The sequence below is a fragment of the Rhinoderma darwinii genome, chromosome 2 (assembly GCF_050947455.1).
Source record: "Rhinoderma darwinii isolate aRhiDar2 chromosome 2, aRhiDar2.hap1, whole genome shotgun sequence".
NCBI classification, from domain to species: domain Eukaryota; kingdom Metazoa; phylum Chordata; class Amphibia; order Anura; family Rhinodermatidae; genus Rhinoderma; species Rhinoderma darwinii.
This window is the reverse complement of record NC_134688.1, coordinates 433,054,264-433,081,179: the sequence shown is the minus strand read 5'-3', so window position 1 is coordinate 433,081,179 and position 26,916 is coordinate 433,054,264. Positions and strand designations below refer to the sequence as shown.

Sequence of the window (26,916 nt, the reverse complement as noted above, 5' to 3'; positions counted from 1 at the left end):
TTAATTTTGCCTATTAGACAAGCCACCATTTGGATCAACATCCGTTAGGTAGAGCTGTTCCCAACACCGACCTAGGCTTTGAAGGGTATCATTTGCCACAATGGATACAGAATGATTTCAATGGGTACCCTGTAATCCTTCGACCATTTATGTTCCAATTACACCATAATAATAATAATAGCAACAGTGTTGTTTTCAAGGAGTTCAGCAATGTGAAAAATACTTGTCAACACCGGATAAACCCCTTCTCAGAACTATGGGCATCTTACAACAAGCCATGTAGGGTATATTAGCAGGCACAAAACAGGAGGGCAAAACGGATGGACATGCAGACGTCATGGGTATAAATAGTAAGGCAAACATTTTCAGAACTTGATAATAAAAATGATGATGTCTAGAACCAGGTCCACATTGTGAAAGAGAGACAATCGTTTTCCTGCAAGCTATGTACAGATGTAGCCACGTTTATCTTGATTCTGATAACTCGCTGCAGCGTGATATCACACAACAAAAGCCATTGAAAAGCCATTGAAAAAGTCAAGTTAAAGTTTCTGGCCACTGTGTATTTAATGCGTTGAGTCAAAATAAAGATGGCTACATCAATATCTTATTTATAAGTGCCTAGTTTATGGTATCCGGGTGTCGAACGTTATGTGCCATTAGTATATATATACAGAGTGAGCAGCCTTGTGTGTCAGTTGCAAATGTAGCGCCTATTTCTTGGTGGTAAGTATGGGGACCAATAGTCTTTACCACTGTTTCCCAACCTGGTGATGGATTCCCCTTAAAACAGCAGCAAGAGCTATAACTTTTGTAGTAGGGATGGTAAATGTATTTCAGCTTGCTGATAGATGCTTGACAAGGGGGCAGGCAAAGCAGTCAACAAATCCTAACCAGAATATAGAAAGCTTTACCTGCCCCTACACTAAGCGTCCTTGAGATAAGAATGAGAGTTGGATTTTCCCTGGGTTATGGAAACACTTTTTAGGTGTCCTTATACTATAAGCTGCCCCCTGTGCTTTGCTGAGCGGGCCACAGATCTGTCAGTGGAGCTCCATTGCATAAACATTTACAGTAGCATAAAACATGAATCTTGGCTGATATTATTGTGGACAGATTTATTTTCTGAATAAAATACTTTTTTTTCCTTCTGGGTTTCTTTTATTATAGTTTGATCCATCATATACTCTGGTTCAATATGCATGTGTTTTTTGGGACTATGAATGGAGTGAATGGAATACAACCGGGTGCCAGAAGAAAATATCAAACCAGACCATATCAAATGAGACCTCCAACTCCGTCATATCGTTACAGTGTACCTGTCATCATACAACTAACTTTGCTGTTTTAATGGTATGTTTTCTTTAGTTATGTTGTGTTCTGTAGAGGTGACATGAAGGTCTTCCCGTTCCTAAATCAAATAAGAAATACATTAAAGGGGTTGTCCCATCACGTAAGAGATGTACCTGGCACCCCCAGCAAACAGCTGAAGGGGAAATGTAGTATTGCATGGCTCCCATTTACAAAAAAGGTCTTCTATGTAATACATGGACAGCTTATGTCCGCAATGGCAGCTCTCCATTCTGGCTGGAGGGGAGAGTCTTCTAACCAACACTTGGCATTGGTTTGTCTGCAATCGGCGGCCCCCCTTTGTGTGTTGTGCGGTCTATCGCTTCGTAGCTGAGCTGTTGTTCCTACTAGATGTTTCCAATTCACAATAATAAAACAGATGACTTGAGTAAATCTGGCAGATCATAAATTTCACAAACTGACTTGTGGCAAAGGTGGCATCCTATGACAGTGCCATATTTAAAGTCAGTGAGCTGTTCAGTACGACCCATACTATTAGCAATGTTTGTCTACGGAGATTCCATGGTGGTGTGCTTGATTTTATGCACTTGTTTGCAAAAGGTAAGGTTGAAACACCTGAATTCAAAAATTAGGAGTAGTGTCCCCATACTTTTGGCCATATAGTGTTTTTTTCTGCAGCTGCCATATGTTCAAAGTTAGGCTAAGTTCACACTACCATCGTCTTCCGTTTAGGTCTCTTCCGTCAAAGGACCGGAAATCCAAATGGAAAGCATTGCTTCAGTTTGAATTACCATTGTTTAAATTTTTTGCAGTTTGCGGCACTTTTACTTTCGTGAAAAAAAACCCTGAAAACCTAGGGAGCAGAGGCAAACGCAATCCAAATGAAACCAAAGAATTACCATTGAAATCAATGGCAATTCAAACGGAAGCGATGCTTTCAGTTTGGATTTCCGGTCATCTTTTCCTTTGACGGAAAGAGACCTAAACGGGAGATGACGGTGGTGTGGTGTGAACTTAGCCTTAGTAAATGAGTATTTATAAATTCTCATTAACATTTTGTAGAGCTTGCAGCATTTCCTTTAAACCACTTCTTCCCCTTTGACTTGTACTAGTCAAAACCCCTACGTAAAAATACATGCACCCTAATACAGAATCTTCATAAAATTATCCAAAAGGATAGTTTCCAAAAAAACTATTATAAATATAACAGCAAGTGGGTTTTTATGGGTTTCCAGGCATGGATTATGGTTCAGAAAATAATTATTTGTAGCAATGCACTAAAAATCTGCACTTTTGGTACTACACAAATACCAATTATTGAAACTGATATTCCAGTATATATAGTAGATTTTTTTTTTTAATCTTAGAAATTTAAAGAAAACATTCATTTTGCTGCCTTGGACATTTTGTCAACGATTGGCTGTGCAGTTTCTGTAGTTGGATTGAGCATTACTGTTATATTCATGCTGTCTACCAGGTAAGTTCTATAAAATAAACCCTATTTCGTTCATTCAGTGCTTTCAATGTATTATTTACTGTCCAACTTTAAGATTTAAACATTTTGAGAGATGTAAACACTCCACATGTGACACACTCCAGAGGGAAAATGTATGAATCGTTGTACGTCAGTTTTCTACCATGGAAAAGACGCAAAAGCTGCAAAATTTGTGCAAAAAAAATTGCAGCTTTTGCACCGCATATGACACTTTACCAAAAGTGGGTGGGGACTAATGAAAAGGGACATGGCCTTCAGCGGCACAACTAATTTAATATAGAGTGGCATAAATTATACCGTAAATCTACGCCAGCTCATATCTGCCATAGATTTGACTTTTTGGTCATTAGCTCAATGCAATCCTCTGGCTTGTTTGAACGAAAAGTGATTTATCATGCACTTAGCCGTAGTCAGTGAATAGTGGTTACCTGTCAGACTCTACCTCTTTGCAGCTATCCCAATACTGAGACATAACTGCATTACTGGATGTACCTCATCTGCAGGATTGCACTGTATTTTTAAGATTGTAAGGCCCCATGCACACGACCGTATTTTCAACTTCCTGTAAATACTGTACGTAAGCACGGTTAAGTAGTCATCCGTATTGTATCCATTTAGATGGAAGGGTGTCTGTAAATGGGGTCCGTAATGCATCCGTATTTGATCCGTATATACAGATCTGTAAAAAAAAAAGGGAGGCTGCAAATGATGTCACCAACATGTTGCATAGCAACGCTTCCGTAAATACGGACGGTTTACGGATGCACATCCGTAGCCGTCCGTATTTACGGAACCGCCCATAGGCTTCTATGGGAGAGTCAGTGCCGTAATTACGGACAAGAGTAGGACATGTTCTATAATTTTTACAGCATGTACACCCATCCGTAAAAATATGGAAAGATGTCCCTGGCAAATAGAAATGAATGGGTAGTAATTACGGTCCGTAAATACAGATGAAAAATACGGTCATGTGCATGGGGCCTTACTAAGTATGCAATACATTCTTCTATAGAAATTAGTTGGGGGAAAAAACTGCCTTTTGTTGCCTTTTGGAAATCCTGGTTGATAAAATGTAATTCTCTGCCCGCCAACTACCTGTGTCTTTTAGCTTATTAGTCCTTTTAATAAATTAGGCAGATTTTACTCCAGAACTCTTTAGATTAAGGGTATGTTCACACGTACACGTCCGATACGCCTGAAATTACGTAGCTGTTTTAAGGTGAAAACAGCTCCTGAATTTCAGACATAATGGCATGTGCAGGCGTTTTTCGCAGCGTCCATTACGGACGTAATTGGAGCTGCTTTTCTATGGAGTCAAGGGAAAACGGCTCCAATTACGTCTCAAGAAGTGACAGGCACTTCTTTGACGCGGGCGTCTTTTTTACGCGCCGTCTTTTGACAGCGGCGCGTAAAAATAGAGCCCGTCTGCACAGTACATCGTAAAACCCATTCAAATGAATAGGCAGATGTTTGCCGAGGCTTTGGAGCCGTATTTTCGGGCGTAATTCGAGGCATAAAACGCCTGATTTACGTCCGTAAATAGTGCGTGTGAACCCAGCCTAATACTGGCCTGTGAAACACCGGTCTTAATAAATACCTCCCATGTCTTTTCAACATAATTGCTGCAAAGTATCACAGCAAAGTTGCGTGACTTTAATCTTATAATAATTCACTTGACTTAAAGGAGGTATCCGCTTTGGACAACCTATTTTCATTAGAAGGGTCCCCTGACAAAAAAATGATCACATGTTGTGCCACTGCTTGGACCCTCAGTAATCTGCTGTAATCCGTGGGGAAACTGGCAACTATTATCTTGCAGCGCCACCACATGGGAGATGAAGAATTACACAGTGCCCATTAAAAATCAATGTCCATCTAGTGCATAGACATCCGGGGCCCTCCAGAGTAAAATACGCTCTCTGTAGCCACTTTCCGCACTGGCTTATAGATATGGGACCTGAATGCGAGACCCCCCACTATTGACTCAGAATTCCCTAATAGGGTATTGGAAAATGGGTGGTATCTTGCCTATATCCTTATTAATATATCATATGTATACTATATAATTTTACCTATATACAATTTACAAATTTGAATCCTCCATTAACCACTTCTATTTGTCTATTCTGTTTTTCCAGGAAGAAAAAGCCAGTTTCATGGATTCTGCTAAGTTTCTGCTCCTCTTTGCTGATCTTTTACATCATCTTCATTATTGCAATGGAGATGTCAGAATACACTATTGTGACCGCAGATCCGAAACAAAATTATTCAGAAAACAGCTTCTTCTGGAGTGACCAGGACAAGGTGTATGATGGAGTGTGTACAGCGCTGGCTGCTCTACAACACTACTTCCTACTGACAACATTTGTACTGACGGCACTTTTAGGAGTAGAGTTTTATATCCGTATTGTTTCCGCCTCTCATTTCTTGCCAGAATACTTTATGAAGAGTGCACTCATTACAGGATGGGGTAAATAATATATATCTGTTTCTACGTTCTAATTGGGGAAATCATTGTTCTCTGCTCATATTTATTTGTGTTTATTTCTACATGCCCTTCTATATTGACAGGTTATTGTTATTATTAATATGGAAAAAGGCACTCCTCAGACTTACAACCAAGTGACCAACTCTTAGGGTATGTTCACACAGTTTTTTGCAGGCAGAAAAATCTGCCTCAAAATTCCTTTGGGAATTCTGAGGCAGATTTTGACCTGCCTGCACTCTTTTTGCCGTGTTTTTGCTGTGTTTTTCGGCTGCGGGCAAATAACGTAGAGAAAACTGCTTTCTCTGCCTCCCATTGATGTCAATGGGAGGTTGGAGATGGAAACGCCTGAAGAAAGAGCTTGTAGCTTCTTTTTCCCGCGAGCGGAAAAAAATGCCTCCGCCCCCCATTGAAATCAATGGGAGGTGTTTTCAGCCCTTTTTTGACGTGGTTACGATGCAGTTTTTGCGTCAAAAATAGCACCAAAAAACTCAGTGTGAACTAGTCCTTAAAGTAAATGTCCAATTTTTATTGTCTTTTTGTTGTTTTTAGGTCTGAAATTCTATGCTGATTAAATTCTTAATGTATCTTTATAGTTGTTTGAGCTTTGTTCTTTGGATACAGAGCTCCAAATCCCCCGCATAGATATAGATTTCATAAATAACATCCTGGTTGCTTGCAGCCACCATTAGAGGGCACTCAGAAGCTTACGGCATACTGTGTTATTATTAAGTTCAATGTATAAACTGTATGCAGTAAGCTCATAAACTGCCGCCAGTTGTGGCTGCTGGAAGCCAGCATGTTATCTGTTAAAGGGGTTTTCCCATCTTGGACACAGGATATGCCATAAGAGTCCCATAGATGCGGGTCCCACCTCTGGGAACCGCACCTATCTTTAGAACGTGGCCCCCTAAACCCTGTTCTAGCTTACTCGGCTCTGCTGCCTCCCGGCCTCTTCCTGGTTAGGTCGTCGGGAGTTACGGAAACAGCAGAGTGCTCACTGAGTAGCATGGCGCGCTACACTGTTTCCGGAACTCGGTAGCTACGAAACAGCGTAGCTCGCCGTGCTACACTGTTTCTGTAACTCCCATTCACTTCTATGGGAGTTACGGAAACAGCGTAGGTCAGTGAGCTCGGTTGTTTCCGTAACTCCTGACCACCTAATCAGGAAGTGGCCGGGAGGCAGGGGGAGCCGAGTAAGCTAGAACAGGGTTTAGGGGACCCCCGTTCTAGAGATAGGTGCGGGTCCCAGATGTGGCTTATGGCTTTTATGGCATATCTTGTGGATATGCCATAATTGTCCAAGATGGGAAAACCCTTCTTAATCTACAGTATGTCTATGCATAAAATTGGGGGCTTTGTATTAGAAAAATTGAGTTCTGACAACTAAAACGATATACGACTAATAAGACAAATGGATATGGGTTGTCTTGATGAGACAACCCCTTAAAGACATGCCCATCAGACATATCAAGCAAGTGAGATATTTGGAGATTTAAGAGCTGTGACCCTACCGCTATCGAGTACAAGGAGGTCTTGTTAACTACTTTCAATGGCGAGATGGCCACACATGCACAATTTTTCTCCATTGCAATGAATGATCAAAGGTTAGGCAGGGTTATTACACAGAATGCTTCACTTTTTACAGCAACTGCGATATTATCATTGTACTTACAAAATATTTACTTAATTTTCTCTATCCGCAGGACTCCCAGCGATAATTGTCGCCATAACAATTGCAGCAACATACTCTGAACAAAACAACTATAACCGAAAAGAATTGTAAGTGAAATATCAATACTCAATATTTTATCTTAACATCATTCCAAATGTATTTTAAATAAAATTGTGAATATAAAAAAGAAGTACACATGAAAAAAACTCTACTGTATAATTTGTGTGAATTCCATTTAAAATACAGACTCTGGTCGTGAACTCCTGAATTCAGTGCAATGACTTGTTATGTATACAACGCCCTTATTCTTAAATTGTAATACAACAGAAGACAATGTGAATATTGCTTGCCAATTTAATAACAATTCAGTTCCATTGACTTTTATTGGTATGTAACGAGCAATGGGCATGTACCATGAAAGAGTTGAAGTCAATGCATGGCTAAAGCTATTGTCAAGTTGACTTAAAGGCCGGCTCCCATCAGGCTACTACCATTCAGATAGAATGAATATAGGGCTGTTTTACCTCTGTGTGATTTGCATAGGCACGTTGGAAACAGAAAATCGATTACATTTGGCTGTTTCCGTGCTCTCATTAACAGCTAATGGAAACATTGGAAACAGCCAAGTGTGAGTGATCCCACATCTTTTTATGGAGACCAGTTAGTGGCACATGCCAGGGATGTGGGGCCCTCATTTTTGGTATTGGTATGAGTCCCAGGGGTCGCAACACCCCTCTCCCTCTTCCTGAATGATAATCTAAGATGACATCTAATAAAATCAAATAAAATTAACTCAAATCAATAAAATATGAGGAGCTTAGATTAGCATTTAGGATATGAGAGACAGGGGCTGCGGACTTTCCCAACAGGGAGCTGTCTGACGGAATGAGCACAGAACAGCGTTGTTCAGCTTACATTGTATTGTAATACATGCAAGCTGCAGAAGCCAAGCAATAGACAAGTTTTACTTTAAAAATAAAACAGATTTGAAATTAGTTTTAAAGTACATGCAATGCAATAAAAATATTATTTAGAATAAATGTTTTAGCAGTACTCCTAGAGGAGAATACGGTGCTGTATAGAGGCACCCTACGGCTACACACAGAGTGCCTACGGCTCTTTAATACGGAACCGTAGGGACTCTATGTGCCACTGTACTGGCTGTATACATCTTTTGCCATGCGCATGAAGCCTAAAGAACACGTCTATGCAACATCTTTAATCTGTGCTGAACATACAGCCGTGAACACAAGTAAAATGTTAGTTGAATCTGATGTAATTCTTGATTAACTAACAATTTCAAGTAATTGTGATTGTATGAGTTAATTTTCTTTAAAAATCCGCCTGTTTACAGCTGTTGGCTACTTGCTGAAAACAAAGCAAAGCAGTTTGATATTTCTAAGCCGATGCTATGGTCTTTTCTCCTGCCAGTTGGACTCATCCTTATCGGGAATATATGTATTGTGATAGCAGTTGTGATCACAATTTGGAAGAGAAAACCAGAGTTAACAAGGTAAACTATAAATATAGATATCAGGGATAGAATTGTTGGTCATAGCCTGAGGGCATCTAAGGGGACCCATTGGCCAAATTCAAAGAATGTTCAACTATTTTCCAAAACAATCTTGCATAATTATAAATCAAAATGAAACATATTGTACACATTTTATTTGCATAATGACTATATCTATCAACCTTGCATAGCCAAGCCACCACAATACCACAATGTCCTCCTTTCTTTAGACTATTTTTTTATTTTTTAAAACTATTTTTAAATGTTAGCTATGGGAAGGAAGAATAAGTATCACCCTCTAGTGCTAGACTCAATTTATTAGCTATTTTCTTACAGTTATACATCATTAATATTGTCCTTTTGTGTTTTGTACCTAGTACAAGAAGAATATCTTTTTTAAAGAAGACATTGGCCACTTTCTCAGTTATGTCTCTACTGGGAGTCACCTGGGTAGTTGGGTATTTGATGCTGATAGAGACTGATGACAACGCTCATTTAATTTTCAGCTTCATATTTTGCATATGCTGCTCAACTCAGGTAAATGAATGTCATGTCTAAGCGCTCTATAATAAGTCAATAACAAATATTGTATATGATATACTGCATAGTATTGATAGATAGATAGATAGATAGATAGATAGATAGATAGATAGATAGATAGATAGATAGATAGATGATTTAGATAATAGATGCAGGGTCTGACTTGCCCACCAGAGAATCCTGCGGAGGATGTCTTTGCCCCACTACATCAAGTGCTCCATCTGAAGATGATGGTGGATTGGGTCACTTGGTGCTGGAGTTTATCACTTTTTTGTTTAGGTTATTTCACTAACAACATATTAGTTTTGTGTGTGCAATAAAATCCGTATGAGTTATGATAAAAGTTAAATAAACCATTAACAAGTTGTATAGCTTAAGGCTGGGTTCACACTACCTATTTTCAGACGTAAACGAGGCGTATTATGCCTCGTTTTACATCTGAAAATACGGCTACAATACGTCGGCAAACATCTGCCCATTCATTTGAATGGGTTTGCCGACGTACTGTGCAGACAACCTGTCATTTAGGCGTCTTCGTTTGACAGCTATCAAACGACGACGCGTAAAATGACTGCCTCTTCTAAGAAGTGCAGGACACTTCTTTGCAACGTAATTTGAGCCGTTCTTCATTGAAGTCAATGAAGAGCAGCTCAAGATTACGGGCGTCAAAGACGCCTTGCATAATACGAGGAGCAGCATTTACGTCTGAAACGACGCAGCTGTTTTCTCCTGAATCAGTCTGTCTTTTCAGACGTAAAAGCCTCTCATCGTGTGCACATACCCTAAGAGGGGAGCAACTTATTCACCATCTTAGACTGCAGTATTAAGATATAAAAAAATAAAATAAAAAAAAATCTTAGACTGTACAGTTCTACCAGTGGTGAGCTGATTGATGGAGGTCTTTCTGCTGGAACCCCCTGGCAGAGGGAGGCTGCTGGTGCTCATGTATTTCCTATGCAGTACCCATGCAAAGGCAATCTATTGCATTCGAATGTGTAGCCATGTAATTCAGTCTACCAGAGCAAGAGCTGCTTTTTGCAACAGTGTTTCACACTCTCTAATAGATGAGGGTTCCAAACACGGGACTCAGCCTCTATGACATCCATATGCATAAGGACAAGGGGGTTGTCTAGATGGAGCAGACCATGTTACTGCTACTGTAGGCTATGTTTTATTGTTATCCATTTTACTAAAATTTCTGTAATGCTCTTATTTTATCTTTTATATCCAGGGTGTTCAGATCTTTATACTTTACACTCTAAGATCTCCCATATTCCTGAAGAAAGTGGTAATTGTCATTCGCAAGTTTAATTCGTGTAAGCTGTACGTGCATTCTAAGAAGTATTGGGTTAACAAGATTCAGCAACAGGCAAATAGTAAATACAGAGAAAGATTTAGAAACTTAGACTCGACTGCTGATTTATTTTCTGACAACATGGAGAGCAAAGAGTAAAGATATTTTTATATGGCAAATACGTTTTTGAATATTTTTGTCTTCTATGTGAATGATTGTCAACATGTGCTCCAATCTTAAATGTGTGTCTATATTGTCACTGCCGCTGTGAATTCCAATGGAATAAATTAATATGGTGACAAGCGATTGGGGGAAAATCTTGCTATGATGTGTACAAAAGCTATTTTGTCATTTTCCATACACTACTTATTCATTTTATCAGTCAGTATCAATTTATGATAATTAACTACTGAATAACTTCTTGTTGTTTTGGCTATTCCCATTGGATGTAATGTGCGACATTGTAATGTATGTTGGGAGGCTAAAAACATGTAAGTATATTCATCTCCAATTCACAGTCCTGGGTGCTTTCATGAAATTTTGCCTAAATGGAATGTTAAATTGAGAGTTACGAGACCTGAAAACCCAGATTCAGATTATCTGTAAGGCACTGTGCATATCGCTGTATTATGGCTCTCTGCACGAACGGTATATGTATATAATCAGATACCTTGTCAAAGTGACAGTGCAATATATTTATATATAAAATATGATCACATATCATCTTTCTATAGTTATACATAGTGAGTAAAGCACAGCACAAATAGCAAATATAAACGGTATATGCCACTAGTCGAAAACCTTATTAAATTGACAGTGCAATATATCTATATACAAAATATGGTAACATATCATACCATAGGTATACAAAGTGAGTAGAACACAGCAAAAAACAAACAAAACAAAAAAACACAATAAAAAAACAATACAATGCTCCCAACTCTATTCCTATAACTATCCCAACCTCATACGAGCAGTTAAAGTGAACCTCGACAGATGGTCCAAAGAAACATTTACCTGGTTTGATCGCTGTTCCATCTTCAAGATGTACATGTTACCTCGCCTGTTGTACTTCCTCCAAGCGCTCCCCATACACCTGCCTCGCATATTTTTTAGTACCCTTTCATCCTTACTAACTAAATTAATCTGGCCTCAAAAACCGGCTCGTATTGCCCGTACAACTCTCATCCGCCCAAAGCACGACAGAGGTCTGGAGATACCGGATCTCTATCTTTATTATCAAGCAGTGCACCTGGTCCGCATTGTGGACTGGTGCAGACACGGTTTCCTCAAAACATGAATAAAACTAGAACAATCCTACTCCTCTCTCCTTCTACTCGCAATCCCGTGGATGTTAGACCAGCTCACACCACACATGTGAACCCACCCTCTCATAGGACCCACACTACGTGTGGCATCCCTTTCGTTCCCGTTTCAGACTATTTCCCCCTCCCCATCACCACTTTATCCCTTTTCAGGTAACCCATTATTCCCACTGGACTGCGACCCGGGTCCCTTTCACCAGCGACATACTGATCGCAAGACTCAAGCCTGTCACTTCATAGCAGACGAAAACTGGAAGTTGTTATTACAATTTACGGATAACACAGACCCATGCCAACTTCCCCACTGGCAGGCATCTCAACTCCGTAATTTTTTACTGTCTCTCCACTCTCCATCCACCTTTTCCCGCACCACTACAACTTTCGAAAACCTCTGCTCTATGTCCCCTATGTCCCTCTATGCCCCCCTCATATATAGCCTACTTATATCTCCAGCAGAAGACTTACACCTATCCCATCTGTCCCAATGGGAGGTATTTGTAAAAAAATATAAAAATAGGACCATTGGCGCTGCACGATGAGACAGAAGATTAGACGACTTGGATGACCATCATGGCAATATTTAATGAAGGGCTACGCGTTTCGACACCGAACTGGTGTCTTCATCAGGCCAGTACAGATATTATAATATTTTCGGGACAACAAACCCCATTTGTTGTGATTTGGACTTGGCAGCAGCAGTTTCATTACCACCACTACCTTTGTGTCCTTGGGCCAGGTGAGCGTTTTCTTAAACAAGATTGCTCCTCTGCCCCATCCTGCTTTTTCTTTGCACTATGTGGCGCCGTGTCTCCTTTTATTTCCAATTTTAGTTTCCAATGGGAGGTAGACCTTAATCTTACCTTCACCGCAGACCACCGTACTAGGATTTATACCATGACAGATAAATCCTCTTTATCAAGCAGAATTCAAGAAGCGGGCTTTAAGATACTGACGAAATGGTACAGAGTTCCCTCCAAACTACATAGTTCCTACTCCGAAGGTTTCTCCCATGTGCTGGAGATGTGGTACCCAAGTGGGTGATCTTCTACATACCTTTTGGAGCTGCCATAAGCTGACTGCCTTTTGGGACACTGTCCGGCATGTCACTTCGAAATTCACTGATTTCCAGACCTCTTCCTTCTTCATCTGTGTGACATCCCTATCACCACGTACAAGAAATCAGTTGTACGCCATTTGGTCAACACGGCACGTGCATGTATCCTGGCCCTGTGGAGGCAAGTTGACCCGCCTACAATACGGCTTTAGTTTCAGAAGATCCAAGAGCTGAAACGTATGGAAGAACTCACGGCTTCTCTGCGGGATACCCATGACAAATTCTTGCGCTCCTTGTTTTACTGGTTGAGCTTTGAGAACTCTCCGGAATATATCTCGTTTATATCCTAATGTAGCACTCAGATTGACAATGGAGGTTGGTGGATAGTTAATGGGGATTACCATCTCCCCCTCCCATATCTCCCCTCCACCTTTTTTTTTTCTTCCCCTCTTTCTCTTCCTCACTTTTTCTTTTTGTCCTCTTTCTGCTGCTTTCTTTCCTCTCCTTCAAGAGGACCATTTCTATCACTCAGCAATGGCGATTAATTTGATCTATGTTATTTTGATTATCCTTCACAACTGTATGTTACTAAATTGTGAACTTGCGTTTATTCTTTTATTGCCTTTGATAATAAAAAAATAAAATTAAAAAAACCCAGAAAACAATACAGTACAATAATAAGCATTAAAATATTTATAATCATAAATGTGCACAAAAAACAAATACAAATATATATATATATATATATATATATATATATATATATATATATATATATATATATAAGAAATCCCACAGCACTCCCAATGTAGCAAAAATAATAAATAATAAATTATAAACCACTTTTTTTGCTACATTGGAGTGCTGTGGGATTTCTTCTATATTTATCTACAATCCTTGGATTGGGATTACCCACCTGCACCCTTTAGGCTATGTTCACACGGGGTATTTTGCCGAGTTTTTTGACGCGGAAACCGCGTCGCAAAACTCGGCAGAAACGGCCCGAGAACGCCTCCCATTGATTTCAATGGGAGGCGTCAGCGTCTTTTTCCCGCGAGCAGTAAAACTGCCTCGCGGGAAAAAGAAGCGACATGCCCTATCCTCGGGCGCTTCCGCCTCTGACCTCCCATTGACTTCAATGGGAGGCAGGAGAAAGCGTACTTCTCGCTGTTTTATGCCCGCGGCGCTCAAAAAACGGCGCGAAAATCTGCGTGCAGGGAGAGGAATATCTGCCTCAAAGTTCCAAACGGAATTTTGAGGCAGATATTCCTCCCCCAAAATACTCCGTGTGAACATAGCCTTACCATTGTGCATTTGGACATAGAGTGCTGCTCATTTCTGTTTGTGTATATATATATATATATTTGTGGGTGCTCCAATAAGTCAAAACCTGGTCTTATAGAGAATAATAGCACAAAAAAGAGAGCTGCACTCCAGTAAGGGTATGTGCACACACACTAATTACGTCCGTAATTGACGGACGTATTTCGGCCGCAAGTAGTGCACCGAACACAGTGCAGGGAGCCGGGCTCCTAGCATCATACTTATGTACGATGCTAGGAGTCCCTGCCTCTCTGTGGAACTACTGTCCCGTACTGAAAACATGATTACAGTACGGGACAGTTGTCCTGCAGAGAGGCAGGGACTCCTAGCATCGTACATAACTATGATGCTAGGAGCCCGGCTCCCTGCACTGTGTTCGGTCCGGGACTTGCGGCCGAAATACGTCCGTCAATTACGGACGTTATTAGTGTGTGTGCACATACCCTAAGCATAATATAAAACTAAAAATGTATGCAATGATAGTGAAAAGGCGACGTTTCGACCCTACCATAGAGTCATATTCAAGCCTTGAAAATGACTCTATGGTAGGGTCGAAACCAGTGGCGTAACTACCGCTGTAGCAGCCACAGCGGCGTGCTATGGGGCCCGCGGCATGAGGGGGCCCATGCCGCCCGCCGGACGCATATACTATTGAACACTATGGCAGAGGTTCCTTTAGATCGAGAATTATTTGGACAGTGACACAAGTTTTGGCATTTTAGCGGTTTACCACTACATATTGAATATACAGTTATACAGGGTGGGCCATTTATATGGATACACCTAAATAAAATGGGAATGGTTGGTGATATTAACTTCTTGTTTGTGGCACATTAGTATATGGGAGGGGGGAATCTTTTCAAGCTGGGTATTGACCATGGCGGCCATTTTGAAGTCGGCCATTTTGTATCCAACTTTAGTTTTTTCAATGGGAAGAGGGTAATGTGACACATTAAACTTATCGAGAATTTCACAAGAAAAACAATGTTGTGCTTGGTTTTAACGTTACTTTATTCTTTCATGAGTTATTTACAAGTTTCTGATAAAGATAGTGGGGCCATTCTTCATCAATGGAAACCTCAAGGCCACGGGATATCTGAAATTGCTACATGATGATGTGTTTCCCTCTTTATGCACTGAAGCTGTCACGTTCCCTGAGTTTTTCCAGCAAGATGGTGCACCACCACATTATGGGTGTTAGGTCCGAGCATTCCTAGATGAACAGTTTCCTGGAAAGTGGATTGGTTGTCGTGGGCCAGTTGAATGGCCCCCTAGGTCTCCCGATCTGACCCCCTTAGACTTTTATCTTTGGGGTCATCTGAAGGCAATTGTCTATGCTGTGAAGATACGAGATGTGCAGCAACTGAAACTACGGATACTGGAAGCCTGTGCTAGCATTTCTTCTGCGGTGTTGCTATCAGTGTGTGAGAGAAGAGGGTTGCATTGACAATCCAACACAATGGGCAGCACTTTGAACAGATTTTATAAGTGAAAAGAAAAGAAAAAAGATCCAGAAATATATCAAGGCACTCTCAGGTAAACACAATTTATATAAAGTCAATTTTATTTAAAACTCAGAATATTTTCAGATACATTAATATATACATACAAAATGTAAAAAAAAAATCTCCTGGCCAAGAGAGGAAGGATGACATAAAATCTGATACACCTTTACATATAAATTAATTCCCTCATATAATACGTTTGTTCTCCCTAAGCATAGGGACAGATAATAAGTTTGGAACAATCGCTAGGTTGTGTTCACACTTGCGTTTTTTGACAAAGTAAATTTTATATCCTCAAGGTGGCCACCATACCTATTTATGACAAGTAGAATTATTTTTAAAGATATAATCTCCTATATAGTGAGATTTCAATCCTAGGAGAATAACCATCCCATGGTACATGAGCTGTTTGGACGGCAGATTTTTATATTGTTTAGCTCTTCCCTCCTATTGCATACAGCCTTGGATTTTGGGGATGATAAGTAATAATAGGCAGTCTATTTAGTAGACGCAAGGTCTCAATATATCCCACTCGATCCTCTTTGTTCAAAAGGCAATCAATTTTCCAAGATTTTGTATGGTAACTTGTATTTTTACCTCTAATGTTCCGGTGAGCCTCTGTAATCCATGTGCGGGAGCAGTCTGTTAACAGGTGGGACGAAAAGGCCTTCCAAAGGCAAGTTCCAGGCTATATATTCATCTGTTTCTCAGCCCACTTTAGAGCTCCACCGCAAGGTCGGATGGCTTTAGACTTTCTTCTGAATATCCGCTCATTCCACACCGTGCACAAGGAGGCACAAGGTCCGGGAGGGCAAGAGCATATGCCGGCAGTAAGGTGAATTACAATTCACATGATGTCTCCTTCCATATCATGTCTCCAGATTTAGTCAGGGATTTGCAGGGCCAGGTATAGACGTCACTACCTGCCCAGCTTGATTAAGTCAGCTGACGCGTTTCATCCCTACACGGGATTTCCTCAGAGCCGTTTTAGCAAGTGCAGCCAAGGGCATTGTATTTATAGTGTCCCAAAAGTTATTTATTGGTTCCTCAATTGCAAGTGTCAAGAGGCTTTATTTCATATATATAAACAAATGTGTATAGATTATATCCAGTCATCTTTGCACAATACATTTATTTGTAGTTTACAATTCATTCAAAAAGAAGAAAACTTTTCTTTTACGTTTTATTCAGAACAAATAAATAAATAAATAATTCCTTTTATAATTAACCCATATCTATACGATATTTTGTTTATTAACATAATAGTGGAGGATCAGTGGTATGTCTTCAAAGCTAATACAGATAATCTAATGGGTCCGACACGAATAGCATAGGACAAGGTAATTTGTCATAATAGAACTATTACAAATTATATATTTATTCCCGGCTCATAGAGAAACGGAAAACGAATTTCTTCCCTTCCCCCAATGAGTCCGTTCTAATCATACAACCAATTTCTCACCTTTTTTAGCGTCATTCACTGACTAGATTAAACAGTCTCTCGGGGAGGGCAGGGAAACACGTCTCATGCCAAAAAGGCAATATAACCTGTGTCCCCACCCACCCCGAGAGTCCGCAAATCCATTGCCAATCTGCCAGAAAGAAAATTCTTTCAATAACGCAATCTTAATGCATAATTTTTATTTATATCACCATTCTATATGGAACCAATAAGATATTCTCTAATCAATATACCAGGTGCCTACTTATGAAAAGGGAGAATTATTTCTCCTATAGTACAATCTGATCATTCCATAATCTTTTAATATGAGCTTCCAAAAGCAAAAATAGGACCATCTATATAAATATTCCATATTCCAAAGAAAATATTTTCCATTAATTTCAATTCTTTTTATTTTCATCATATCCCAAAATTAGAGCCTTTGGATAGAGATATTTCATATATACTGGAATTACCATTTATTTCAAGGAAGCATAGGGAAAAGAAATAGACCCATGCATTGGCACCATATAGTATTCATATTCCCCATTGGGAATGAAAATTTAACCGTTTAATTTTCAATTTTTATTTTTTATTTTTACTATTATGTTAATAAACAAAATATCGTATAGATATGGGTTAATGATAAAAGGAATTATTTATTTATTTATTTGTTCTGAATAAAACGTAAAACAAAAGTTTTCTTCTTTTTGAATGAATTGTAAACTACAAATAAATGTATTGTGCAAAGATGACTGGATATAATCTATACACATTTGTTTATATATATGAAATAAAGCCTCTTGACACTTGCAATTGAGGAACCAATAAATAACTTTTGGAACACTATAAATACAATGCCCTTGGCTGCACTTGCTAAAACGGCTCTGAGGAAATCCCGTGTAGGGATGAAACGCGTCAGCTGACTTAATCAAGCTGGGCAGGTAGTGACGTCTATACCTGGCCCTGCAAATCCCTGACTAAATCTGGAGACATGATATGGAAGGAGACATCATGTGAATTGTAATTCACCTTACTGCCGGCATATGCTCTTGCCCTCCCGGACCTTGTGCCTCCTTGTGCACGGTGTGGAATGAGCGGATATTCAGAAGAAAGTCTAAAGCCATCCGACCTTGCGGTGGAGCTCTAAAGTGGGCTGAGAAACAGATGAATATATAGCCTGGAACTTGCCTTTGGAAGGCCTTTTCGTCCCACCTGTTAACAGACTACTCCCGCACATGGATTACAGAGGCTCACCGGAACATTAGAGGTAAAAATACAAGTTACCATACAAAATCTTGGAAAATTGATTGCCTTTTGAACAAAGAGGATCGAGTGGGATATATTGAGACCTTGCGTCTACTAAATAGACTGCCTATTATTACTTATCATCCCCAAAATCCAAGGCTGTATGCAATAGGAGGGAAGAGCTAAACAATATAAAAATCTGCCATTCAAACAGCTCATGTACCATGGGATGGTTATTCTCCTAGGATTGAAATCTCACTATATAGGAGATTATATCTTTAAAAATAATTCTACTTGTCATAAATAGGTATGGTGGCCACCTTGAGGATATAAAATTTACTTTGTCAAAAAACGCAAGTGTGAACACAACCTAGCGATTGTTCCAAACTTATTATCTGTCCCTATGCTTAGGGAGAACAAACGTATTATATGAGGGAATTAATTTACATGTAAAGGTGTATCAGATTTTATGTCATCCTTCCTCTCTTGGCCAGGAGATTTTTAAAAAAAATTTTGTATGTATATATTAATGTATCTGAAAATATTCTGAGTTTTAAATAAAATTGACTTTATATAAATTGTGTTTACCTGAGAGTGCCTTGATATATTTCTGGATCTTTTTTCTTTTCTTTTTTGGTTTATATCTCCTTCAGAAATGGCACCGTGCTATATGTATATTGCACTTTTGGGTATGATTTTTGGGTATGGTTTAGCCATAACCTGTTTCTTTTTTGTGTAAATTATCTGGAGGGTGTTCCCTCCTTTTTCTTATATACCCTTGAGAATTCAATTTTCTTTTTGGAGTTAGGGAGGATCAGTGGTGTGCTTTTGAAATGGCATATTGTCTAGATACTGAGGTAGACGCACGGATTGCGGCACTATTGAATTGCGAAATGAATAGAAATACAGAAGTTTTAAATAGAGACATATATGGCCTCTTTAAAAACCATCGTAGACTCATATTGAGTCATTTAAGACGAAAATGGGACATTCAGAGTTTGGAAGCCTACAAAACATCTAATATAACACCAAGAGGTTTGCGAAGACGTACAGTCCCAGCATCACATTTCAAGAGTGAATTATTTTTGGAAAAATGGGATAATGAATACTTAAGACACTCGAGGAACTTGATGGAATTGTTAATAGAGGAAGAGAAAATCATGTTAGGATTACTTACTACTGAAATTGAGGAAAGTGTTAAAAAGCTAGATATGTTTTGTAATGACCCAGAATTTGGGAAATTAAATGATAGCCTTAAAAGAGAGGTGGAAATGGAACTTCGGGAAATATCAACACGCAAAAGGAAAAAATTCCAAAGGGATACCTTTGACTTTGAACAAAAGCAGATTTTTTCATTTCAAAAAAATAAAGAGAGACAAAATAGAGGTAGATCACGGATAAGAAGAAATACCCTTATGTCAACGGATGGGGAAACGACGAGTGACCCATCCAGTGACAATGAGACTGGGAGATATACTAGAATTGAGGAATCTCAACCAAAGGTCTCTTTTTTTAGGGGACAGAAACAGAGGAAAATACGGAGAGGAAAGATCAGTAGAGAGAAAAGGAGGTCCAAATACAAGGCAACGCAGGGGAAGATAGAAAATAATATTAACAACATAATTAATTTAACAGACTTCCCTTTGACAATGGATCATATCTCCCTTCTCAATCGAGGTTTGGGTTTCTCACCTGTTACCCCTGGAAAGGAATTTGAGATCTGTAAAGATCTCCATTTGTTTTTGAGAAAGATCCTTTTGAGACTCTGGCATGGGGAAAGAAATGAGAACAATAGTGGGAATGGTGATGTAGGACCATCACTCCAGGGAGAAATAACTAATTCAGGGACAGCCCCCAATCTAGCGTTATCAGATTGGAATACCCTGGTAGATTTAAAGGAATTATGGAGGGAAGGTTACCCATTGGAAGATATGGATGGATCTGAAGAAGATCATATTGATATCCTCCCTGAATATACAGGATTACGGAAAAAAAAGTAGCACTATGCCAAGCATCTATTCTAATAGATATACGCAGACTTTCTTGGAGGCAATGCTCAGAGATATAGGTCTCATTGACTGGTCCTCTTTTTTGTGTGAGGACAACTTAACAAAAAAAGAACGAAAAGCTCTGAAAGAATTAATAAATGAAAAAAATATAGTGATAAAACCGAGCGATAAAGGTGGTAATGTTGTCCTCCTCAGGGAAGAGGATTAGGTCAGTGAGATCAAAAGGCAATTAAACACGAATACCTATACCCTCTTAATAAATAACCCATTGGAAAATATAACTGAAATATTGAATAGAAAGTTAGCCTTTACATTGGATGAGGGTCTAATCAATAGACATGAATTCCAATATTTGGAGGTGAAGGATCCACGAATACCGACTATCTATGTGCTTCCCAAGGTGCATAAAAATAGGAATATGCCACCGGGCAGACCGATTATCTCAGGGTGTGATGGCCCGACTGATCACCTTGGGAAGTACATAGATGAGAAGTTAAAACCATTTGTCCGTACATTGCCTTCCTTTGTTTTGGATACAGGAGACCTTCTAAATAAAATCGAGAATTTAACGATTGATGATGATTTCATTTTGGTGGGATTAGATGTGGAGTCGTTGTACACATCGATTCCGCATAATGTTGGCATGAGAGCTGCTGCGCACTTCCTGGAGAGGAGAGGAGGAGATTGGTGCCATCAAAATGAGTTTATTATAGAGATGTTGGAATTCATTTTGAATTATAACTGTTTCTCTTTTGATGACAAGTATTATCGCCAGACACATGGAACGGCCATGGGATCCTCCTGTGCACCATCATATGCGTGTTTACATCTGGGATGGTGGGAGGAGTTCATTGTATACCCTCATCCCCTCTTCAGGAAGTGTGCATCTACCTGGCTCAGATATATGGATGATATCCTACTGTGTTGGAAAGGATCTTTGGATTCTCTTAATGAATTTATTGGGGATCTCAACATTAACAATTTGAATATCTTTTTGACGTTTACATATAGTAGAAACACTATAAGTTTTCTCGACCTCAATATTTATAGGGATGGGAATAGACTTAAAACAACTACGTATCGAAAACCAACATCGGGTAATACCCTATTGGCAGCAAGTAGTCATCATTTGCCCTCTCAAATTAGGGGGATCCCAATCAGTGAGTTCCTTCGAATTCGACGGAATTGCACTGATTTTGAAAACTTTAAAAATGAAGCTCAAGATCTATCCTCCCGTTTTAAAAATAGGGGGTACTCTAAAAAATTAATTAAAAAAGGATATAATAGAGCACTTAGACAAAATAGAGAGGAAATTATTAAGAGAGACAAGGGGGACAATGGTGATAACAGAGTTCGATTCATCTCCACATATGGGTCCCACTGGGATATACTGCGGAATCTTATGATAAAGAACTGGCCACATTTAACATTGGATAAAAGGATCAATTCAATAGTAGGGAACATTCCAAGTATGGTCCCCAAAAGGGCACCTACACTAAGGGACAAATTAGTCAGCTCTGAATTTAAGAGAAATACCCCAGAAAGGGACCTATGACTGCAAAAACGCCCAAAGGGAATGTTTAAGTGTGGCTCGTGTAGATGTTGTAAGTATGTAACGAAATCAGATACTTTTTCCGATAGTGAACATAAAAAGGAATTTAAAGTTTACAATTTTATTAATTGCCGCTCAACGATGGTGGTATATTCTGTTACCTGCCCATGTGGGAAACAATATATCGGGAAAACGAAACGTGAGTTACATATACGTATAAGTGAACACATTTTGGATATCACCAAGGGGGAAATGAAGAATCCACTAGCAGCACATTTTAAGACACACCATGGACAGTCACCTATAGGTTTGAAATTCATGGGAATTTATCAATTATTTGAAGATAGAAGAGGGGGTGATCGGAACCATATACTTCTACAAAAGGAGACCATGTGGATTTATACGCTAGGTACCCTAAACCCCAAGGGACTAAATAACGAAATAAAATTTAATATGTTCCTTTGAGTATTAAATGTTGGGAGCAGGTTGATTACTGCTGGGATGGCTGTTTACCAGCGTCCAGAGCGGTCTCCATTTGCCCCCTATCATTAAAAATTAAAAAATTAAAATTAAAAATTGAAAATTAAACGGTTAAATTTTCATTCCCAATGGGGAATATGAATACTATATGGTGCCAATGCATGGGTCTATTTCTTTTCCCTATGGTTCCTTGAAATAAATGGTAATTCCAGTATATATGAAATATCTCTATCCAAAGGCTCTAATTTTGGGATATGATGAAAATAAAAAGAATTGAAATTAATGGAAAATATTTTCTTTGGAATATGGAATATTTATATAGATGGTCCTATTTTTGCTTTTGGAAGCTCATATTAAAAGATTATGGAATGATCAGATTGTACTATAGGAGTAATAATTCTCCCTTTTCATAAGTAGGCACCTGGTATATTGATTAGAGAATATCTTATTGGTTCCATATAGAATGGTGATATAAATAAAAAATATGCATTAAGATTGCGTTATTGAAAGAATTTTCTTTCTGGCAGATTGGCAATGGATTTGCGGACTCTCGGGGTGGGTGGGGACACAGGTTATATTGCCTTTTTGGCATGAGACGTGTTTCCCTGCCCTCCCCGAGAGACTGTTTAATCGAGTCAGTGCATGACGCTAAAAAAGGTGAGAAATTGGTTGTATGATTAGAACGGACTCATTGGGGGAAGGGAAGAAATTCGTTTTCCGTTTCTCTATGAGCCGGGAATAAATATATAATTTGTAATAGTTCTATTATGAAAAATTACCTTGTCCTATGCTATTCGTGTCGGACCCATTAGATTATCTGTATTAGCTTTGAAGACATACCACTGATCCTCCACTATTATGTTAATAAACAAAATATCGTATAGATATGGGTTAATGATAAAAGGAATTATTTATTTATTTATTTGTTCTGAATAAAACGTAAAAGAAAAGTTTTCTTCTTTTTGAATGAATTGTAAACTACAAATAAATGTATTGTGCAAAGATGACTGGATATAATCTATACACATTTGTTTATATATATGAAATAAAGCCTCTTGACACTTGCAATTGAGGAACCAATAAATAACTTTTGGGACACTATAAATACAATGCCCTTGGCTGCACTTGCTAAAACGGCTCTGAGGAAATCCCGTGTAGGGATGAAACGCGTCAGCTGACTTAATCAAGCTGGGCAGGTAGTGACGTCTATACCTGGCCCTGCAAATCCCTGACTAAATCTGGAGACATGATATGGAAGGAGACATCATGTGAATTGTAATTCACCTTACTGCCGGCATATGCTCTTGCCCTCCCGGACCTTGTGCCTCCTTGTGCACGGTGTGGAATGAGCGGATATTCAGAAGAAAGTCTAAAGCCATCCGACCTTGCGGTGGAGCTCTAAAGTGGGCTGAGAAACAGATGAATATATAGCCTGGAACTTGCCTTTGGAAGGCCTTTTCGTCCCACCTGTTAACAGACTGCTCCCGCACATGGATTACAGAGGCTCACCGGAACATTAGAGGTAAAAATACAAGTTACCATACAAAATCTTGGAAAATTGATTGCCTTTTGAACAAAGAGGATCGAGTGGGATATATTGAGACCTTGCGTCTACTAAATAGACTGCCTATTATTACTTATCATCCCCAAAATCCAAGGCTGTATGCAATAGGAGGGAAGAGCTAAACAATATAAAAATCTGCCGTCCAAACAGCTCATGTACCATGGGATGGTTATTCTCCTAGGATTGAAATCTCACTATATAGGAGATTATATCTTTAAAAATAATTCTACTTGTCATAAATAGGTATGGTGGCCACCTTGAGGATATAAAATTTACTTTGTCAAAAAACGCAAGTGTGAACACAACCTAGCGATTGTTCCAAACTTATTATCTGTCCCTATGCTTAGGGAGAACAAACGTATTATATGAGGGAATTAATTTATATGTAAAGGTGTATCAGATTTTATGTCATCCTTCCTCTCTTGGCCAGGAGATTTTTAAAAAAAATTTTGTATGTATATATTAATGTATCTGAAAATATTCGGAGGTTTAAATAAAATTGACTTTATATAAATTGTGTTTACCTGAGAGTGCCTTGATATATTTCTGGATCTTTTTTCTTTTCTTTTTTTGTTTATATCTCCTTCAGAAATGGCACCGTGCTATATGTATATTGAACTTTTGGGTATGATTTTTGGGTATGGTTTAGCCATAACCTGTTTCTTTTTTGTGTACATTTTATAAGTGGTCAGAAACTTGTAAATAAGTCATGAAAGAATAAAGTAACGTTAAAACCAAGCACACCATTGTTTTTCTTGTGAAATTCTCGATAAGTTTGATGTGTCACATGACCCTCTTCCCATTGAAAAAACTAGTTGGATACAAAATGGCCGACTTCAAAATGGCCACCATGGTCAACACCCAGCTTGAAAAGTTTCCCCCTCCCATATACTAATGTGCCACAAACAGGAAGATAATATCACCAACCTTTCCCATTTTATTTAGGTGTATCCATATAAATGGCCCACCCTGTATAATCAATATGGGCTTAAAGTGCAGACTCTCAGCTTTAATTTGAGGGTATTCACATCCTAATTTGAGGAAGGGTTTAGGAATTACAGCTCTTTAATATGTAGCTGCCTCTTTTTCAAGGGACCAAAGGTAATTGGACAATTATCTCAAAAGCTATTTAATGGGCTGCATGGGCTATTCCCTCGTTAATCCATCATCAATTAAGCAGGTAAAAGGTCTGGCGTTGATTCCAGGTGTGGCATTTGCATTTGGAAGCTGTTGCTGTGAACCCACAACATGAAGTCAAAGGAGCTCTCAATGCAAGTGAAACAGACCATCGTTAGGCTGAAAAAAAAATGAAGAAATCCATCAGAGAGATAGCACAAATGTTAGGAGTGGCCAAATCGACAGTTTGGTACATCCTTGAAAAAAAAGAGCGCACTGGTGATCTCATGAACTCCAAAAGGCCTGGACGTCCATTGAGACAACAGTGGTGGATGATCGCAGAATTCTTTCCATGGTGAAGAAAAACCCCTTCACAACATCTACCCAAGTGAAGGGTAGATGTTGGAAGTAGGTAGGTATCAGTATCTAAGTCTACTATAAAGAGAAGACTTCATGAGAGCAAATACAGAGAGTTCACCACAAGGTCCAAATCAGCCTAAAAAATAGAAAGTCCAGATTAGACTTTGCCAAACAACATGTAAAGAAGCCGGCCCAGTTCTGGAACAGCATTCTTTGGGAAGATGAAACTAAGATCAACCTGTAACAGAATGATGGGAGGAAGAAAGTATGGAGAAGGCTTGGAACGGCTCCTGATCCAAAGCACACCACATCCTCTGTAAAACATGGTGGAGGAAGTGTGATGGCATGGGCACTGGGTCACTAATGTTTATTGATGATGTGACTGAAGACAGAAGCAGCCGGATGAATTCTGAAGTGTTCAGGGATTTGCTTTCTGCTCAGATTCAAACAAATGCAGCAATGTTGATTGGAGGTCACTTCACAGTACAGATGGACAATGACCCAAAACATACTGCAAAAGCAACCCAGGAGTTTATAAGGCAAAGCAGTGGAATATTCTTCAATGGCCAAGTCAATAACAAGATCTCAACCCGATCGAGCTGCATTTCACATGCTTAAGACAACACTGAAGGCAGAAAGACCCACAAACAACCAACAACTGAAGACAGCTGCAGTAAAGGCCTGGCAAAGCATCACAAAGGAGGAAACCCAGCGTTTGGTTATATCTATGGGTTCCAGACTTCGGGCAGTCATTGACTGCAAAGGATTCTTTATAAAGTATAAAAAAAACATTTTATTTATGTTAGTGTTAATTTGTCCAATTACTTTTGAGCCCTCAAATGAGGCGGCTGTGTAGAAAAATGGTTGCAATTCCTAAATGTTTCACAGGATATTTTTGTTCAACCCCTTGAATTAAACCTGAAAGTCTACACTTCAATTGCATATCAGTTGTTTCATTTCAAATACAATGTGGTGGCATGCAGAGCCCAAATAATGAAGATTGTGTCACTGTCCACCTGGCCCTAACTGTATCTCCCTGCTCTGCCATTGGCTACAGGCCATTCGGCCTGCAGCCTATCAGGCACAGGGACGGGATCCCTGCACATGCCAGCGTGATGACATCACTGGATCACACCGGCCTACACAAGGATCCTGTCGGGATTGAGGAGGCTGTGTAGAAGCTCATTTAGTCTAGGGGCCTAGGTGAATATAACGTTTTTTTTGTTTTATTTGTTTGAGGGGCGCTATGTACATGAGAGGCTGTATGGTGCTCTCTACAGGGGGGGCTATGTACAAGGGAGGCTCAGACAGAAGGTATATAGAAGAAATCCTCCAGCTCACCTGACACTTGCTGTATGTGTCGCGGTCATCGCACGGGCTCTCGTGTCGGCACACGATGGGTATAGACAGGCAGAGGCAAAGGGGCTGAGTCCAGCGCTGAAGAGGGTAAAAAGGAAACTAGTTCCAAGTTTACTGGGTATTCAATTAAAAAGGTCCAATAGGTTGGAGTCCTGGTGTGCAGACGGGAGTAAGTAACGATCCAGTCCTGGAGCCTACGCGTTTCAGACGTTAAGCACGTCCTTAATCATGGCTGTTTAAGCCATGATTAAGGACGTGCTTAACGTC

The 26,916-nt window shown here is 39.4% G+C and overlaps 1 protein-coding gene across 1 annotated transcript in view; it reads left to right on the top strand.

Moving 5' to 3' along the window:
- ADGRG7 (adhesion G protein-coupled receptor G7) overlaps nucleotides 1–10,480 on the top strand; it is a 30,822-nt gene extending 20,342 nt beyond the window's left edge. The window contains exons 8-14 of the mRNA XM_075850891.1: nucleotides 1,171–1,353; nucleotides 2,679–2,788; nucleotides 4,945–5,276; nucleotides 6,998–7,073; nucleotides 8,321–8,479; nucleotides 8,857–9,016; nucleotides 10,251–10,480. Of these exons, the coding sequence (XP_075707006.1) occupies nucleotides 1,171–1,353; nucleotides 2,679–2,788; nucleotides 4,945–5,276; nucleotides 6,998–7,073; nucleotides 8,321–8,479; nucleotides 8,857–9,016; nucleotides 10,251–10,472 (1,242 nt within the window). The 3' untranslated portion in view covers nucleotides 10,473–10,480. The remainder of the gene's footprint in view (nucleotides 1–1,170; nucleotides 1,354–2,678; nucleotides 2,789–4,944; nucleotides 5,277–6,997; nucleotides 7,074–8,320; nucleotides 8,480–8,856; nucleotides 9,017–10,250) is intronic.
- The last annotated feature ends 16,436 nt before the right edge of the window (nucleotides 10,481–26,916 follow it).